Below are 19,138 nucleotides of genomic sequence, written 5' to 3' on the forward strand. Positions count from 1 at the left end.
GCTGAAGCTTTTTAATTCTTGGAAATCTCAGGAGATGAGCTAATTAATTTGCCTGTGTAATTACCAGTTTGCACTGTAACAAGGGAAGATAACTTCTATTTCTAGGAGCATGGATGGCAGTCTTAGAGCACCCTGCTCCCCGCCTTACTTTTGTAATAGGAGGCTTTTCATTAAGTCCTCTCTCCCAGCCGCGGTTCTAGATTTGTCTAACAGGATTGATTCAGTCCTGGGTTTACCCCATTGCACGCAGGGACTGATTTTCCCATTGTACACGCTATATGAAAACAAGCCTACTGTAACGTCCTCTACCTTGGCATCACTAAGACAAGAGGGAGAGCTTTGCAGTTGGTACAAAATGCTGCAGCTAGGCTAGTACTGGTTGGCAATAGGATGGCACAAATAACACCAATTTTGAAGAAATTACACTGGCTACACTAGAAACATGATGGCAGATAAAGGCCAAATAGCCCATCCAGTCTGCCCATCGGTAGTAACCGTTATCTTCTCCTCTCCTTATTGGCTAAGGCTCTTAACATTTGCATCTCCTCTTCCTATAGCAGGGGTAGGGAACTCCGGTCCTCGAGAGCCGTATTCCAGCTGGGTTTTCAGGATTTCTCCAATGAATATGCATGAGATCTATTTGCATGCACTGCTTTCAATGCATATTCATTGGGGAAATCCTGAAAACCCGACTGGAATACGGCTCTCGAGGACCGGAGTTCCCTACCCCTGTCCTATAGGCTAAGGCTCTTTACACCTGCATTGTGAGGTCATAGAGCTGCCCATCCACAGTAACCATTATCTCTTTCTCTCTCCGAGAGATCCCACGTGCCTCTCCCAGGCCCTATTGAATTCAGACACAGTCTCTGTCTCCACCACCTCTTCTGGGAGACTGTTCCATGCATCTACCACCCTTTCTATAAAAAAGTATTTCCTTAGATCAGTGTTCTTCAACCTTTTTACACCTATGGACCGGCAGAAATAAAAGAATTATTTTGTGGACCGGCATTGGTCTGCAGACTGGCGGTTGACGAACACTGAACTAAGTCGTGGGCCATCTGGAAGCCTTCCCTCTGATGTTGCGACATCAGATAGAAGGCTTCCAGTTCAGGCGCAGGACGTGCGTAGGAGCCGCTGCCCGTGGCTTTGTGCACTGAGTCAGTGAGGAAGAGGAAAAGGGAGCCGGTTAGAAGATAACGCCGCTTCAATCGCACCGCGAACCGGCGGTTGAAAAACACTGTTTTGGGCCTGATGCACATGCCGGCCCTGTGGACTTCAGCTTGTCTGCGGTGTTCTTTGCTCACAGGTTTAAAGACATTAGACTGTTTTCAGTCCAATTCTTTATATGTGAGGTTGCAAAACCATTGGACCCCTGAGGAAGGCGTGTTCGCCGAAACACGGACCGTGTAGGGTCCGGGTGGATTTTTATCACTATATTTTTGAGCATTGTACTTTTTTAATTGAATTTTCATGGTTTTATATGTCAGTGTTTAATAAATTATCTCCAGAACATCTGTATCCACAGTTTTTGTTTTCATCAGTGGATTGTTTTCACTGTGGATCATCGGGTCTCCTCATTTTTCTTTGTTGGGCAGACTGGAAGGGCCATTTGGCCTTTATCTGCCATCATGTTACAATGTTTCTATAACCATAAAGCCCTATGACATCACAATGCAGGTGTAAAGAGCCTTAGCCTATAGGAAGAGGAGATGCAAATGTTAAGAGCCTTAGCCAATAAGGAGAGAGATAATGGTTACTGCAGATGGGCATTTTTTTTGCTACTTCAGCTTGTCTGCGGTGTTCTTTGCTGACATGTTTAAAGACAATAGACTGTTTTCAGTCCAATTCTTTATATATGAGGTTGCAAAACCATTGGACCCCTGAGGAAGGCGTGTTCGCCGAAACACGGACCGTGTAGGGTCCGGTTGGATTTTTATCACTATATTTTTTATCATTGTACTTTTTAAATTGAATTTTCGTGGTTTTATATGTCAGTGTTTAATAAATTATCTCCAGAACATCTGTATCCACAGTTTTTGTTTTTGTTTTCATCGGAGCTTTTACCGCTGCAGCCGGCGATAAAAAAAAACCAAATTCTTAACATAGCTTCATAAAAGAGGGGTTAATGTTTATGATTGTTGTAAACCGTGTAGAGGCCTAGTCGAAAGTGGATCAGCAACTTTAGGAATTTGTACGTTCATATGATTTGCTATATTTCAGTAAGTAAATTTCTGCTATCCTGATTTTATATTGCAATGTTATTTTGACTGTATATTATTACAGTTTGTATTGCATACTCTGCTACTTGCAGCTCATCTAGATCTTTATCAATTAAATAATCTTACATCCTATATAATAAAACCCTAGAGCGCGCATGCGCTCTTGAAACTTCGTGATCCCTGCCACTTTGATTTCTGATCCGTGGCCGCGTTCCATTTTAGAACATGGTGGCAGGGATCACTCTAGCCACTCCCCTCCTCCCGCCCTCACTCACCAACCGCTGGAGGAAGCGCAGGCAAGCTCTCTCCCTGCCCGCGTCCTCGCCGCCCCGATTGGTGCTGGCAGCGGCGGCCGGGAGGAGGGCTTCGTGGAGCGTCGCCGCATGCCAACACCTTCACAGTCTCCTGAGCCGCGTCCTCGCCACCCCGATTGCTGGCGCTCAGTCTTCACGCTTCCGCGACGCAGGCGGGGATCGGAAGGGTAAGGGAGCCGAATCGGCGAGGGTTGGGCTGGGAGGGGAGAGAAGCGGTCTGCCTCGGGTTTTTCAAGGCCTGGCTTCTTCGGGCAGCAGCAGCGTTTACAATTCACTGCTGTTGCTGGCTTCAGGCCTTCCTCTCTGGTGGGTCCTGCCTACTTTCTGTTTTCAGGAAAACGACCCGTCAGAGAGGAAGACCTGAAGCCAGCAACAGCAATGAATTGTGAATGCTGTTGCTGCCCGATGAAGTTCAAGGAGGAAAGGGAGCAGAGAGGGAGAGAATGGCTTGGAGGGAAGAAGAGATGGCAGGGCATGGAGGGAAGGAGGAATGTATGCCAGACCAAGGGGAAAGGAAGGAGGAGATGCCTTATGGAACAGAGAGAGAGAGGGCGTACACTGGATGGAAAGAGAAGAGAGGGCAGTGAATGGAAGGGGCAAGACAGAGGGTGAACAGTAGATAGAAGGGGTAGAGAGAGGGAGAAAGACACTGAATGGAAGTGTGGGGGAGAGGAGGGACAGCTGCTGAATGGAAGTCTGAGGGACAGGAGGAGCAGACGTTAGAAGGAAGTGGGGAGGAGAAAGAAAAAAGGGCGCATGCAGGATTGAGGGAAGAGGATAGAGTTAGAAATAAAGATAGACAGACAGGGGGCCATGGAGAGACAGACATAAAGAATGACAGACAGACAGTATCCAAGGAGAGTGAGACAAATTAAAAAAAACCAGAGAGACATGTACTCTAGCACCCGTTAATGTAACGGTTTTAAATATTAGTTAGAGTAATAATGCAGGTAAATAATAATGTTTCTGCAGTAATGACATTTTGAATCTTAAAAGCATGTTTAGATAACTGATAAGCTCCTGTGAACATAGTAATTCAGGAAACATAAAGTAGCTGCCTAGTTTCTCATACCCCCCCCCCCCACCACCACCTCTTTCGTGCGTCACAAGCTGAGTAATGGCGCCTGCCAGAATGTGTGGAGGAAATACTTGGCAGCGCATCGTTTGGGGGTGTGAGGAAGCGAGACTTTGTAGGTGTATAAAAAAAGAGAAATTGGGTACTGAAATATCTTTAGCTCTCTGAGCGGTTGCTGTGTTTTTTCCTTATGTCCATTGTAAGAATGATGGTAGCTTATAGAAACCTAGAAAATGATACGGCCTGTCTTCAGGGCCGACTCGAGGGACTGTGTCACCTTGAGCCAACATAAACATAAAACATAAAATCAACTTATAGACCGCATAACCGTGAGGATCTATACGGTTTACAAAAGATTATACTACAATCACAATTGAAACTTTTAGAGAAATTAGCTGCCCAAGAATCTAGAAAACAAATAGGTCTTTAGATGCCTTCTGAAATTCAAGTATGAAGCAGATACAGAGAAAAATATGAAAGCCAACTTTTGCATTAGCGGCTCTTACCCCTGCAGTCTAGTATCTCTGTCCTCCCTCCCCTGTGATCTGGCATCTTCCCCTCTCAAGTATCCCCCTTCTGTTGGCTCAGGGCACTAATGATACAAGATGCTAAAATTCCAGTCTGGCATTGATCCTTCTAGAACAGGGGTAGGCAATTCCGGTCCTCCAGAGCCACAAGCAGGTCAGTTTTTCAGGATATCCACAATGAATATCTATGAGATGGATTTGCATCTCAAGGAGTCAGTGTATACAAATCCATCTCATGCATATTTATGTGGATATCCTTAAAACCTGATCTGCCTGTGGCTCTCGAGGACCAGAATTGCCTACCCCTGTTCTAGAAGGTTTGAAGGTAGACCAGACTGGGATTTTGGTGAGAACATACGAGTGGTTCCATCAAGCCCAGTAGCCCGTTCTCAACCTGGCCAATCCAAAGAGTAGCATCTCAAAAGAATAGCTAGATTCTTCAACAAGGCTGCGTCAGGGGCCTACAACCAACTTCCACCAGGATCGTTTTTTCAGCACTGGTGGGAAGCGGTTGTGTGTCACCAGTTGGTTGTAGGCCCCAGACGCAGCCTTGTTGAAGAAACGCGGTCACGTGAAGCACTATCTCCTGGGAGCATTAATTGAAAAACCGCTTTTCTTCATGCGGTCTCCTTCTTGTCTTCTGTTCCACATTGGATCTAATAGATAGGCTGCCTTGTTGTTTTCTTACCCCTTGAGACAAGTTTTACAGGTGCAAAAGAGTGGTGGGAGAGTGTGGCGCAGTGGTTAAAGCTACAGCCTCAGCACCTTGAGGTTGTGGGTTCAAACCCACATTGCTCCCTGTGACCCCTGGCAAATCATTTTATTGTCCCGGGTACATTAGATAGATAGTGAGCCTGCTGGGACAGACAGGGAAAAATGTTTAGTAGTAAGCTTACCTAATTCTGGATGTGGCCTTCTCTTTACTTTTTCTTTTGAGACCCCCTTCCTCTCCTGGTGTGTAGGAAGGAGGAGACTGTGATACTAGGGTTGCCAGATTTGTTCAAGAAAAGAAAGAAGACACGTGGTCCCATCTCATTTTGCACCAGCCCCACCCACACAAATCTTGTCTCTTTTCCTTACCAAAGTCCGGGCTGCGCATGGAGGGCCTCCGGGCATGCGCGAGTGCAGTGCGATGACATCACACGCTTGCGCACATGCATGTGACATCATCACGTCACATCCACCTATGCTCGGTGGCCCTTCAGATGCGGCCCTGAGCTCGGGGCCTGCCAAAATCCGGACAGACGGCTGGGTTTTGAAAATCCGTCCGGACATCCAGACAGTCCTCTAAAAAGGCGGCACACCGACAAATCCACGCAGGACAATTGCGCCCCATGACTGAATCTGCCGTAAGTGGATATCTGGAAGGCCCTGATTTGCTCAGACTCCTCAGGCCCCGTCCCTTGGAAAGCGCCTCAAGCCCCTCCCACTTATATAAAGGGTTCCCATAATCATGATATAAACCTTACTTTAACTCTAGATACCAAGTGAATGTTTTAAGTGTAGTGGGGGGAGGCCCCCCCCTCAAAAAAGTACCCACCATCGGGGCGCATTTGATGGGTCACCTCCTATTCAGTGCGAGTATTTGTCTTGCGCACAATTGTCGGGGCACATTTATCGGAGCGCAGTTGATGTGCGCCGATTTGTCGGGTCACCTTCCCGGCCAAATGGCAACCCTATGTGGAATGGCCAAACTTAAAGATACAATATATTTCAAACACGCAGTCCTCATACACCCTAGACGCTACTCACATAGTTTTCATGCCCATTGCTGGGGTGGTATATTCATCATTCTTTGCTGTATGGTAATTAATGTGCAAAAAATATGTGTATAACAAGAAGGAAGCACTTAACTTCAGCCCGACGGTTACTCGACAAACAACATAATGAAGGGAATAGACTTAGTAGATAAGGACAGGTTGTTCACTCTCTCCAAGGTAGAAAGAACGAGAGGGCAATCTGAAGTTGAAAGGGGATAGATTCCGTACAAACGTAAGGAAGTTCTTCTTCACCCAGAGAGTGGTAGAAAACTGGAACGCTCTTCCAGAGGCTGTTATAAGGGAAAACACCCTCCAGGGATTCAAGACAAAGTTGGACAAGTTTCTGCTGAACAAGAACGTACGCAGGTAGGGCTAGACTCAGTTAGGGTACTGGTCTTTGACCAGAGGGCTGCCGCGTAAGCGGACTGCTGGGCACGATGGACCACTGGTCTGACCCAGCGGCAATTCTTATGTTCTCATGTTCTTAAAGACGCTGCCTGGAATACGTTTGGAATGTAAATGAAATAGAGAACGCTCTAGTGCGCTTTGGTGAATAACCTGCGTAAAGGAAGTGGCACGGCCCCTGAGGAAACTATGCAGTGAAACGGTGACAGGTCAAATGCACGCTCACTTGCCGGCACTCAGATGTCCCTCGCTCAGACGTCTTGCGCTCACTTGCCGGCGCTCAGATGTCTCTCGCTCAGATGTCTTGCGCTCAGTTGTCCTGCTCGTGCTTGTTGCTGAAAATGATTTGCGTGGAATTGTCTTGCGCTCAAATGTCTTGCGCTCAGTTGTCTTTGCGCTCAGTTGTCTTGCACCCATTTGTCCGCGCGCTGTTGTCTTGCGTGCATTTGACTATGAACCCAGTGAAACGGTTGAGTAACCATCGGGCTGGTTAAGTGAGATAGAGAGTTACATTCTTTATTTGGCGGGTCCTGTTCTTATGTACATTACAGAAAGTTACTGAAACCAAGTCTTGCTTGTAAAATTTTCAGAGAATTGAATTGATTGATGTCTACTTTGTAGTTCACTGGGAGTGTCCAGTCTTCTTTTTTTGTGAACCGCAAGGTTTTGCAGTCTAGAAATGTGATGTAATGTTGTTATAACAAAAAAATAAAAACTCTGTGGAGTGACGATGTTCCTAAATGGACTTTATTCCATCCACATAAAAATAAATCATCCACATAAGAGCCTTAAAGGACCTAGTCCGCTAGGGATACATGACCCAACACGGTCCACGTTTCGACAAAAAGTCTTCTTCAGGGGTCCTATAAAGGTGAATACGTGGGAAACAAATGTGTACCTTTGGAACTTTGACACTTTCAAATAAAGCCCATTTAGGAACATCGTCACTCCACAGAGTTTTTTTTGGTTTTCTCTGGATTTTCTTCTTTGTGGATATTTCGGGGTCAATTCCTTTTGTTTTTTGTAATGTTGTTATACACACTTATGAATACACCACCCCAGCGATGGGCACGAAAACTGTGTGAGAAGTGTACAGGGTGTATGAGGTCTGCGTGATTGAAAAATGTTGTATTAGTTTGCTCTCTCTCTTTTTGTTTTTTTAAATTATAATTTTAAAAATTATACATTACACAAAGTATAAGAATGGAATTTCCAATACGAAAGAAAAAAAAAAAAAGGAAAATAAACTACATCTGTAGTAAAAACAACCAACATTTTCCATCAAGCCCACATCAAGAGAGATTACTATTTTAAATTAAAGAAAATTACATTCATAATTAAGAGATTTATAGTAATATAATCCAAGTAAATTATATTCCATGAAATCAAAAGTTCTCAATTCATACTGGTATTCTTAATTAACTCCTAAGACAGTAATTATCAATTTAAATTTATGAAGATTTATGGGTTTCTTGAATTAGTAAAAACTGCTCTAATTGTAGAGGATCCCAAAAAATATAATCTTTGTCTTGATATCTTAATAAACATTTGCACGGGAATTTTAAATAGAAGGATGCTTCAATTGCCAAGACTCGAGGTTTTTTAATGTCAGAAATGCCTTCCTTTTAAACTGTGTTGTCTTGGCTTCGTCCGGAAAAACTAGAACGTTGTCCCCACAGAATTTTTTATTTTGAAAAAATAAGTTTTCAAAATCAGTCTTTTGTCGGATTCATTTAGATATTTTACTAGTAAAGTTGCCCTAGTCAAAATAGTATCTCGCGAATCTTCTAAAAAACCGGTAAGATCAAATTCTGTGGGAACAAGTTGTTCTGTACCTTGTTTAGAAGTAATTTTTTTCTTTTGTGGAACATAGTAACATGTCGATATAGGCAATAAATCTGCGTTAGCCAGACCAAGGATTTCCTTGAAATATTTCCTAAGAAGGATTTCAGGTAATAATAAATGAGTCCTTGGAAAGTTAACTAAACACAAATTTTTGCTCTCTTTATGTTTGGTAACAGATCAAAAGCGTGCCGGGACAAAGGCGCGCGCAGACAATTGAGCGCAGCGCGGAGATGCGTGCCGCAGAAAATTACTGTTTTTAGGGCTCCGACGGGGGGGTGTGGGGGGGGACCCCCCACTTTATTTAATAGAGATCGCGCCGCGTTGTGGGGGGGTTTGGGGGGTTGTAACCCCCCACATTTTACTGAAAACTTCACTTTTTCCCTGTTTTTAGGGAAAAAGTTAAGTTTACAGTAAAATGTGGAGGGTTACAACCCCCCAAACCCCCCACAACACCAGCGCGATCTCTATTAAGTAAACTGGGGGGGGGCTCCCCAACAAAACCCCCCCGTCGGAGCCCCTAAAAACTGTAATTTTCTTCGGCGCGCACCTCCGTCTTGCGCTCAGTTGTCGGCGCGCACCTTTGTCTTTCGCGGGGTTGTCTATGAACCTTATGTTTGGACATTTAGGATTCTTTGAGTAAGCTTGAAATTTTCATTTTTGAGTGGAGTGGCTAAACCCCGACGTGAAACAATGAGTGAAACTGGGACCTTTTCCTTACAGACTCAGTTCACCCCGCTTTTAAGTGTGAAAGTCCAACAAGTCCAGAATTCCCTCGCCATTTCTGGCCTGTACATTCCTCTGGGTTCTGGAGGCCATGCGCCATTCCAGAGTACCCAGCAGGGGCCTGGAGCCCACCCTGTGTAAACAGTGTAGAAAAGCTGATTAATTTGGTTCTTTCTTGCTCTCTCTCCCAACAGTGCTGGAATTGCTGTGGGTTTCTATGGAAACGGAGAGACCAGTGATGGCATCCACCGGCTCACATACTCGCTAAGGCATGCCAACCGCACAGTGGCTGGAATCCAAACCCGGGTGAGAATAAGGCGATACTCTCCATCCTGCTGGGGGGGGGGGGTAAAAAAAGCAAAAATTCTGGGAATTTGTTTTGTGCTTTCTGCATGTTTGTTTGCTTGCGTCTGTCTCGTCTGTAACCTCCCTGTCCCTCTAACAGGGATAACTTGTGCAATTTTTTATTTTTATTTTTTTGTATCGACTTGGGCCAGACATAGAAAGTAGTTTCCATTTCAAGCCCCTCTTCCATCTGTATGCAAATTATTTCAGAAAAAGATGGGACTTTGGCCTAGATTCACTAAACTTACCGATCCTGTACCGATGGTTTTGCGATCTTTCCCGACCAAATTCACTAAACTGCTGTGCGATCAATCTCCGTCCTGATCCGATCCGCCCACGCAAATGAGGGGAAATGGCATGCAAAAGTAGGAAGCCATCAATTTCACTAAGCAGAAGAACAAACACCGATTGGGTTTGCCGATCCGAAATGAAGCGACTTCTGAGGACCAGTCTCTTATGTCCTTGCCGACTCTCTTGTTCTCTTCCGCCCTGATATCTCAGTATCGAAGTTACAACTCCATATAAAACAACCATCAAAATAAAACTGTAAAATATCTAATATAATAAAACGCTAGGCCGCACATGCGCACTTCCTATGTGTGCGCCGGTTTTCCGTGAGCTGTAGCGACATATAGGAAGTGCGCATGCGCGGCTTACGATCTGTCCTGCTCCCTCTTCAAAGACGCAGCGGTCGCCGCCTCTCTGCTTTCTCTCTTCCTCCCCCCCCCCCGAGCCGGATTTCGACTGCCCTTACGGGTTTTAAGTTGGGCACTGCTTCTCCTGCGGTGCGGCGGCCCGAGTCGGATGTCGGCCGCGGCGGCCTGAGTCAAATGTCGGCTGCGGCGACTGTCGGTGGCTGCAGGCCGCGGCAGCCAAACCCGGAAAACACTTAAGTAGGGCATGGAGTTAAGAAGCAATATATGGGGGGGGAGGCAAATACTGCACAGGGAAGTGGGGTGGGAGGGAAATGCTGCAACACACGGAAATGGAGGGCAGAAAAGGGGTTGATGGACAGGGGAAGAGGTGCTGATGAACAGGGGGGGGGGCAGAAAAATAAAGACAGGCCTACTGCTGGACAGGGGGAGCAGGGGGAGGTAAAACAAAGGGAGAAGGGCTTCTGTTGGATAAGGTGGTCAGTGATGGGGTGGTGGAGGACACAGGGGAGGTAAAAGGAAGGGAGAATGGACAGGGGGAGCAGGCAAGGGGTGGTAGTGGACAGCCAAGGAAAAAAAAACAAACCAAAAACAGATAGAAATGCAGAAAGCGGCTAAGGAGAGAGAGAAAAAAATAAAGACAGACACACACACACATATTCTAGCACCCGTTAATGTAACGGGCTATAAGACTAGTTTTTATATATATATATATATATATATATATATATATGCATACGAATTCCCTTTTTATATATTCTGTAAAAAGTGCAGTGTGATCCCGTGGTTTTAACCTGCGATTTTAACCCGCGGGTTTAAAGCGTGTTCTGTTCCATAATCTGGCTAATCATTCATTTTAAAATGTCCACTCGTAGGGCCAGCAAGTAAACTGCAGCCACCCCTTTATTTTGAGCTCGCTTGTGCGAAGAGCAAGCCCATGCGCAAATTGCACCTACAACCAACAAGGATTGTCTGCGCGTGCGTCTAGATCGCTCTACAGCGATCCGATCCGATGATTTGCATGTAGAATCTGTTGTGAATCGGTCGCTCGGCCAAACTCGGCCAAGAATCAATCGCCCAACAACAATCCAGACCGGTGAGTTTGGTGAATCTAGGCCTTTGCTCTTAACATTTCAAGGGATGATGTGATAATCCAGCCTTAGGCATCTGGTTTTGCAGGTGTGGAAGCAGGTTTCCTATTTGGATTAATTTCCTTAAATAGTGCTGCCATTTTAAAAAAAAGAAAAAAAAAAAACACCTTATATTATCATGTTATTCTAGACCACAGGTGTCAAAGTCGGTCCTCGAGGGCCAGAATCCAGTCGGGTTTTCAGGATTTCCCCAATGAATATGCATGAGATCTATTTGCATGCACTGCTTTCAATGCATATTCATTGGGGAAATCCAGAAAACCCGACTGGATTCCGGCCCTCGAGGAGGGACTTTGACACCCCTGTTAGACTCTTCATGGCAAAAGATTACTAGCAGGTTTTGGAAATATAGGGTTACCATACGGCTCCAGAAAAAGGAGGACGGATTGAGACATTTGGGTTTTACTTCCATTGCTTTCACTGGAAGTAAATCCTGGATGTCTCAATCCGTCCTCCTTTTTCTGGAGCCATATGGTAACTCTATATGCCAAGTTACCCAGTTCCAGGCTAGAAATTGTAGTACGTTCCTGGATTTCTGACCACCCCCATCCTGGTGCATTATGGGACTTGCATCACTGAGTTCAATGGGCAGGGATCAGGCACTACAGATCCCACACTGCTTTGAGATGTAAGTTCAAAACCAGGACTGACCACAAACTCTCCAGCCTGGAACTGGCTAGCTTGGCATCCCTGTACATGCAGCTCCTGTTAATGTCTTGTGGCACCTCAAAGCGTGAGCTCCAAAAAGGAGGGAACTTGTATTGATCGCAAGAGCCGATTCACATCATTCCCTTATAAAAAAAATAAAAAAAAGACAACCCACACACCTTATTGTGATTTAATATAAACTATTTCAACCTGCAGTGAATTCTGTATTTTCCAGGACCTGTAGAGCCACCAGAGCTCCACGCACTCGACCCTGGCAGTAGTGAGAAGCTCTGAGTGAGTGAGCTGGAAAGGTTCCCTCTGGAGCACAGCTTTGCTTAGCTGCTTGCTAGCAGATAAGGTTTATACCAGATCTCTACAATACCCATTATTGTAGGCAAGCGTGAACCTTGAGAGAAGGACACATCAAAGACAGGACACGGGAAGAGTAGCATTGTTGGACACCTGCTTTATTGCATGGCCTTTCAGTAAGATAAGCAACATGCTTAGGGATACCATATCTGAAACACAAACAATTCTGGATGCATGGCCCTACCCTGCATATACACGAGAGTAGCAGGTTCTGTTTTCCCCAGGGTCTGAGCTGTAGACTTTTCTTTGTATTCTTCCTTTTTTTTTTTTCCCTCCATGTCTACGGCGCAAGTAATTTAAGGCAGGGCTGGCCCAGCCATTAGACAGACTAGGCGTTGGCCTAGGGTGACTTATTTTGGGGACAGCAGCAGTGCTCCAGCATCTGAAAGAGCCTGCCATCACCTGCTACATCTTTTTGGGCTGTTCTGTCCTGACCTAAAGCTTAAATAACATTGAGTGCTGTACAGGCCCTAAAAACACAGCTATAATTTCATGCTAAGAAATGCAAGGTTATGCATTTGGGCTGCAAAAACCCATGGGAAAGGTACAGTTTAGCGGGTGAAGAACTTATGTGCATGACGGAAGAGCGGGACTTGGGTGGGATTGTATGTGATCATCTTAAGGTGGCCAAACAGGTTGAAAAGGTGACGTGAAAAGCTAGAAGGATGCTAGGGTGCGTAGGAAGAGGAATGGCCAGTAGGGAAAAGGAGGTATTGATGCCCCTGTATAAGATTCTAGAGAGACCTCATTTAGAATATTGTGCACAATTCTGGAGGGCGCACCTTCAAAAAGATATAAAAAGGATGGAGTCGGTCCAGAGGAAGGCTACTAAAATGGTTGGTGGTCTTTATCATAAGGCATATGGGGACAAACTCCAAGATCTTAATATGTATACTGTGGAGGAAAGGTAGGAGAGGGGGAGATATGATAGAGACCTTTAAATACCTACGAGGCATAAATGCGCATGAGGTACGTCTCTTTCATTTGAAAGGAAACTCCAGAGCGAGAGGACATAGGATGAAGTTAAGAGGTGAGAGGCTCAGGAGTCATCTAAGGAAATAGTTTTTTACAGAAAGGATGGTAAATGCGTGGAACAGTCTCTCAGAAGAGGTGGTGGAGACAGAGACTGTGTCTGAATTCAAAAAAGCCTAGGATAAGCACGTGGGATCTCTTAGGGTGAAGATGAGATAGTGGATGCTGCAGATGGGCCGACTGGATGGGCCATTTGGCCTTTATCTGCCATCATGTTTCTATGTAGCAATGTTCACCTTCCTCCAAGATAAACTTCCTGTTGGAAGTAGATGGTCATGGGAGTACTTGAGTGTAAGCCCTTGCTTGCAGGGTTCACGCAGCATTCTGTCTTTTCCAAGCTTCCGGCCGAGCTAGCTTACCTGGCAGGACATAAAGGAGGGTGGGGGCAGAAGGAGAAGGAAGATGCTGGACGTGGGGGTGGGGTTAGTGAAGGGGATATCAGAGGTTAGTCACCTGGGGGGGGGGAAAGAAAAGATGTTTGATGACACTTTGAGAGGGAAGGAGTAGAGAGGGGAAGAGGGAAGTGCTATCCACTTAAGTCGGGGGAGAGGTTAGAGAGGAAAAGGGAAGTTGGTGGCGAGGAAGGACTAGGCCTTAGAAAATGTTACGCAAGGATTTTGCCTAACGCCTCCTTCTCTCTCGTTCACACATCATTTGCCCACAGGTACAAGATACCACAGAGGTCCTGAACCAGACGGTAGAATCGAATGCCCTCGTCCTGGAAGAGCTGTACACGAAGCGGACAGATTATGTTCACGTGGTCCAGAAACTGCAGAGGCTCTCTGGCGATCTGCTTCGGCAGGCCTCGGGGATCCCCTTCTGGAAGAACGAACAGCTCTCGTTGGAAGACTTGGCAGCCTGGGTTGATCTGTACGATTGGTACAGGTAGGTACGATGTTCTGCATCTGGGTACAGTTACGTGGATTAGGTAAGAGATGTCTTGTCATTTGCTGCTTCCAGGTCAGAGCAGATTACTAGAGACTCAAAAGGGCTTCGTAAAAGAGGCTCTTGGTTTTTCATTCTTGCTTTCGTCAACGTTTTATTGTGATAGTTGCAGCTCTTTGGCCTGGCCAAATCTGAAGTTAGCATTTTGGAGTTATGGCCTGACAAGCCTAAACTTGTCTTGCTCACAATCGTAAAAGCTCCTGATTAGATTTATAGCAGCCTCAACTGCTATTTCTGTGCGTCTTGCAAAGTCAGTTCAATATTTCTGCCTCTTGAATGTCTTCGAGTCCTCCGGCTTCAGTGCCATTGACATTTGTATCTACCGTAAATATCTGTGCTACAAATTGAGTCCTGCCGGGCCTTGTCGTTCTAAAGAACGGAATTTCACGCAGTAAACAAACATGCTTTTTTTTTTTTTTTTTCTTTCCTTTGCACAGTCTCTTTGGTTTAATAAGGCTTCACGTAGCATATGTAAATATACTCTGGCTAATCTAAGACGGGTTAACCACAGATAATGAACGGTCCTGGGGGATGGAATGGCTTTTAAAGCTTTGGGATCAATATTCAGCGGCATTTTTCCAGCAGAAACGGCTCCTTCCTGGATCCCACTCACCGCAGCCAGCCAATAGTTTCGGCAGCATTATTCGGCTAAAGCTAGGCTGTTTGGGGGTGGAGCGGGCAGTCATCTGGGTGCAAGCTACGACACTGAGAGGGTCCATGTTCATTGAGGCCCTTTGGGCCAGATTCAGTAAGGAGCAGCTAGATCGCAGGTTCCTAGCTGAATTGTGCACGGATTCCAGATTTTTTAATTGGCTTAATTGGAATGATAAATAATCATACCGTTTTTAAGCCAACAAAAAAAAGATATAAATTACCAATTAAGAGTTCCACATGAAACTCCATGCGATGCCTACCCATGTGTATCCAAAAAGTAGGTATGGTTAGGGGCAGAAATTGGCGAGGTATAACTTAGTTTCTGGTAGGCACTTGTGTTAGTCGTTGGTGAAGTAGGCCAGGAAAACCATGGCCTATATTACTGGTGCCTACTTGGGCGCTGGTAGGCGTGATTCTATAAGCGATGCCTTAACAGTTGATTTACAACCGCGCTTAGCGGCGCCTCTCATAGGGTTACCAAACGTCCGGGAAAACCCAGACCCGTCCTCTTTTTAGAGGACGTGTCCGGGCACCCGGATGAACTTTCCAAACTCGGCAGTTTGTCCGGGTTTTGGAAAGCCCCGCCGCGTCTGGAGGGCCTCTGAGCATAAGCTGATGATGTCGTACGCATCCGCCTATGCTCGGAAGCCCTCCAGACCCGGCAGGAAAGAGACAAGGTGGTGTAGGGGCGGGGTCTGAGGGGTGGAATGGGGGGAGGGGTTTGAGACAGAACGGGGGCGGGGCCTTGTGTCCGGGATTTTAAATATGGTAACCTTAGCCTTTTATAGAATCAGGTCACTTGTGCTTTTTCATCGGTCATCTGGGCGCAGCCATTATACAGCCCCAGCCCCGTCTAGATAAGTTAGGACAGCAAAATACTTACCTTGTACCTGAATATTCGGTTCATAGACAAAACCGCCGAAGACAAAGGCGCACGCCGATAACTGAGCGCAAGACGGAAGCACGCGCCAAAGAAAAAGATTGTTTTTAGGGGCTCCGACGGGGGGTTTTGTTGGGGACCCCCCCACACTTTACTTAATACAGATCGCGGCGGCGTTGTGGGGGGTTTGGGGGGTTGTAACCGCCCTCATTATACTGGAAACTTAACTGTTTCCCTGTTTTTTAGGGAAAAAGTGAAGTTTTCAGTAAAATGTGGGGGGTTACAACCCCACAACGCGGCGCGATCTGTATAAAGTAAAGTGGGGGGGTTCCCCCCCCACACCCCCCATCGGAGCCCTTTAAAACAGTCATTTTCTTCGGCACGTGCCTCCACGTTGCGCTCAGTTGTCTGTGCGCGCCTTTGTCCCGGCGCTCTTTTGACCTGACACCGAATATTCAGTGTTGGTGTCTGGGTAAAGCCCGGCATTAAATACCCAGGTACAGTAAATAAGATTTATTATCTTCCAAATAAAAAGATGCCTCAAAATGAGATGGAGAGAAACAGATTGACTTTGGGAATGTTACCTCTCTTTTGGAACAAACTTTGAATGTAGAGACTGAAAGAGTTACTTTTCTAATATCTTTTGTTTTTGAGCAACATTTAAATATGATTTTAAGGTTATACTTTAAGAACTCTCAAAAACTATTTGGAGAACAACGGACTTGGATGTATCCAGACGTTTCAAAAGTTACTCAAGAACGAAGAAAAGATTTCCTTTCCTCTTAAATTGGGGGGCTACGTTTCTTTTAGCATATCCCTGTAAATGTTTGGTGAGGTATTTGGGAATTAAGTATACTTTCCTCTCTCCAGACCATTTGAGGGAGTTTCTAAAAGTCAAAAAGATCATTAAGGATTGATTAAGGAATGGATTATTAATTAGATGGTAACCGTCTTTACACTAAGCCTTGTCCTTTGAACTTATTACTTTAAATTATCTCCATTATTAACTGATTATCACTCCCCCCCCCCCCATATTGTGGCCTAAGAAAGGGCTAAAGCTATACTTCTGTATTTTGACAAGTTTTTGTTTAATCGGTAAAAAAATGGTTTCTTTCTCTGTGTTGCATGGAACAAGATTTATTCTTGTGAATTGGTGTGAAAATTGAATAAATAAAATTTAAAAAATAAAAAAAAAACCCAGGTACAGAGTGTTAGAAGTCGATGCTGACCGTGGTTTCTACCTCTTCGCTTCTGCTCATGTTTCTCTGCTTGTAGACCCTGCAATTAAGGACCTTTACTGAAGCCGAGTCGCAATTTCCTGAGCAAATACTTCCCCTAGCTCAGGGGTAGGCAATTCCGGTCCTCGAGAGCCGGAGCCAGGTCAGGTTTTCAGGATATCCACAATAAATACGCATGAGATGGATTTGCATCTCAAGGAGGCAGTGCATGCAAATCCATCTCGTACATATTCAATGGTGGAGATCCTGAAAACCTGACCTGGCTCCGGCTCTCGAGGACCGGAATTGCCTACCCCTGCCCTAGCTAGCTAATTGATAACAAAATATTTTTAAAAGGTTTTGCTATGAATGGTTGAAAAATTTCAAGTTGGTTTAATTTTTTGAGATCACATGTTGAAATATGAATTAATTAATTGAATTGAGAGGAGGGGAGGCCAGTAAAGGGTGATGTAAGAACTTTTGCATAAAGGAATTGATAGATAAGGTACATTTCCAAATTTGTGGCAGGTCCAGCCCAACCGTTAGGCAATTGCCCTCCCCGCCCCACACCCCTTTAACTGAACAATGAATCCCTCACACTCCCTTCCTAAACCTTATATCCACTAATGACTACTGACAGCTACACGTGTCACTAACCATTAGCCGCTAATGTGTTGCTAAAATCACAGCAGTATAAATTATACTAGCAATATCCATCCTAACGGCCTTCACTTTATCTTGAGAGTTTCAATAAATTGCCTCAGGTTCCAATACTCTTCTCCACACTCCATTTGATCTCTTCTTGTGCCCCCTTGGGGGGGTGTGGGCACCCCTGGTTAAGAACCCTTGCCTTAGGGATTGTGCTGCAATTATTGGGCACGGCCTTTGCCCCATATATGGTGATTTGGTTTAGGACGACCTGGGGAGAGCTCCAGCGACAGGATGGTTAGGATAGGCTAGAGTGGGCTTCAGTGGCATTTCCAGCAGTGGGAACCTAAAGAGAGTACCGGTTGGACTTCTATGGTCTATTGCCCAGAAATATTAGAAACATAGAAACATGACGGCAGATAAAGGCCAAATGGCCCATCTAGTCTGTCCATCTGCAATAACCATTATCTCATCCTCTCCCTATTGGCTAAGGTTCTTAACATTTGCATCTCCTCTTCCTATAGGCTAAGGCTCTGTGCACCTGCATTGTGAGGTCATAGAGCTGCCCATCCGCAGTAACCATTATCTCTTTCTCTCTCTGAGAGATCCCACGTGCCTATCCCAGGCCCTCTTGAATTCAAGGAAAGGCAATTTAACCATGAATGCATAATGAGTGTGACTATTGGATGGATCATTCAGGTCTTTATCTGCCGCCAGCTAACTTATTTTCTGACTGCTGTGGTTTCTGGTTGGGTCCGCAGGTGGCTGGGGTATCTGGGCCTGCTCCTTTTCCACGTCCTCATCTGTCTGCTGGTGCTGTTCGGCCTTATCCGGAACTCTAAGGCCATTCTCGTAGGGTAAGTTCTGACATAAACTGGGGCCCTGTTAGTCTGTCTCTCTGTTCTCGCCATCACTCACAGAGAATTTGCGGCGGTTTCCATCAGTTACTTAGGGGGTCATTTTTCATTAAACGTTTTCCACGTGCAAAATTGCACACAGGGATACAAGGGTATAAAAAAAACAAAAAAAAACAACAACAAAAGAAAGGCTGCAAATTAGTTTATTCTGTTCTGTGCTCTGTGTGCTCCATTCTCAGGAGCTAGTTTGAGGGAGGCTGAGGTGGAGTCGTAGTGGATGTATAGAGTGCATGCACACAGATTTTTGCGCCTTTAGTGGACAGGATTGTGTGCTGCGAGGGCTGTTATATAGGGGCACATAGGCCCTCAGTCTATAAATGGCACCTAAAATGTAGGCATCAAGGAAAGCGGCCCATAACTCCGGTCAGTCATAACTTGGGCGCCATTTTTTTTTTTTCGACTCCATCCGCGGCAGAGTCGCCAAAAATTCCATTTTATAGAATTGCCCCTAGCAACGTCTAATTTGGACTTAGGAGTCAACACTTTAGGTGCTTCTATTTATGCCGGGTTTTTCTTGGCCTAAATACCGGTGCTTATGTTAGGTGTCTCACGGTGCTAATGGCCCTTTTGACCACATCTCCCCTTCACTGAACCAGAACCATTAGCCTCCAATACACCTGCGCATCATCTTCAGACAACCAATGTTAGCTTTTAAACGCCTCCATGGCAAGACCTCCGTCTACATAGTGAGGAAGTTTCCAATCTACCACCTTCAGCAACCTCTCCAATCCCCCCTCCATGGCATGACCCCCGACTACATAACAAGGAATTTTCCTATCTACCACCTTCAGCAACCTCTCCAATCCCCCCT

General features: G+C 45.5%; 1 protein-coding gene across 2 annotated transcripts in view; it reads left to right on the forward strand.

The window, feature by feature from the left end:
- Window positions 1–19,138, forward strand: part of TTYH3 (tweety family member 3) — a 162,778-nt gene that overhangs the window by 84,982 nt on the left and 58,658 nt on the right. For both annotated transcript variants that reach the window (XR_004536473.1, XM_033914512.1), the window contains exons 3-5: window positions 9,063–9,174; window positions 13,731–13,951; window positions 18,172–18,267. Coding sequence is in view for 1 of the 2 variants with exons in the window: in XM_033914512.1 (XP_033770403.1) it covers window positions 9,063–9,174; window positions 13,731–13,951; window positions 18,172–18,267 (429 nt within the window). In the remaining variant the exon portion in view is untranslated. The remainder of the gene's footprint in view (window positions 1–9,062; window positions 9,175–13,730; window positions 13,952–18,171; window positions 18,268–19,138) is intronic.

Source organism: Geotrypetes seraphini, chromosome 11 (assembly GCF_902459505.1).
Source record: "Geotrypetes seraphini chromosome 11, aGeoSer1.1, whole genome shotgun sequence".
NCBI lineage: Eukaryota > Metazoa > Chordata > Amphibia > Gymnophiona > Dermophiidae > Geotrypetes > Geotrypetes seraphini.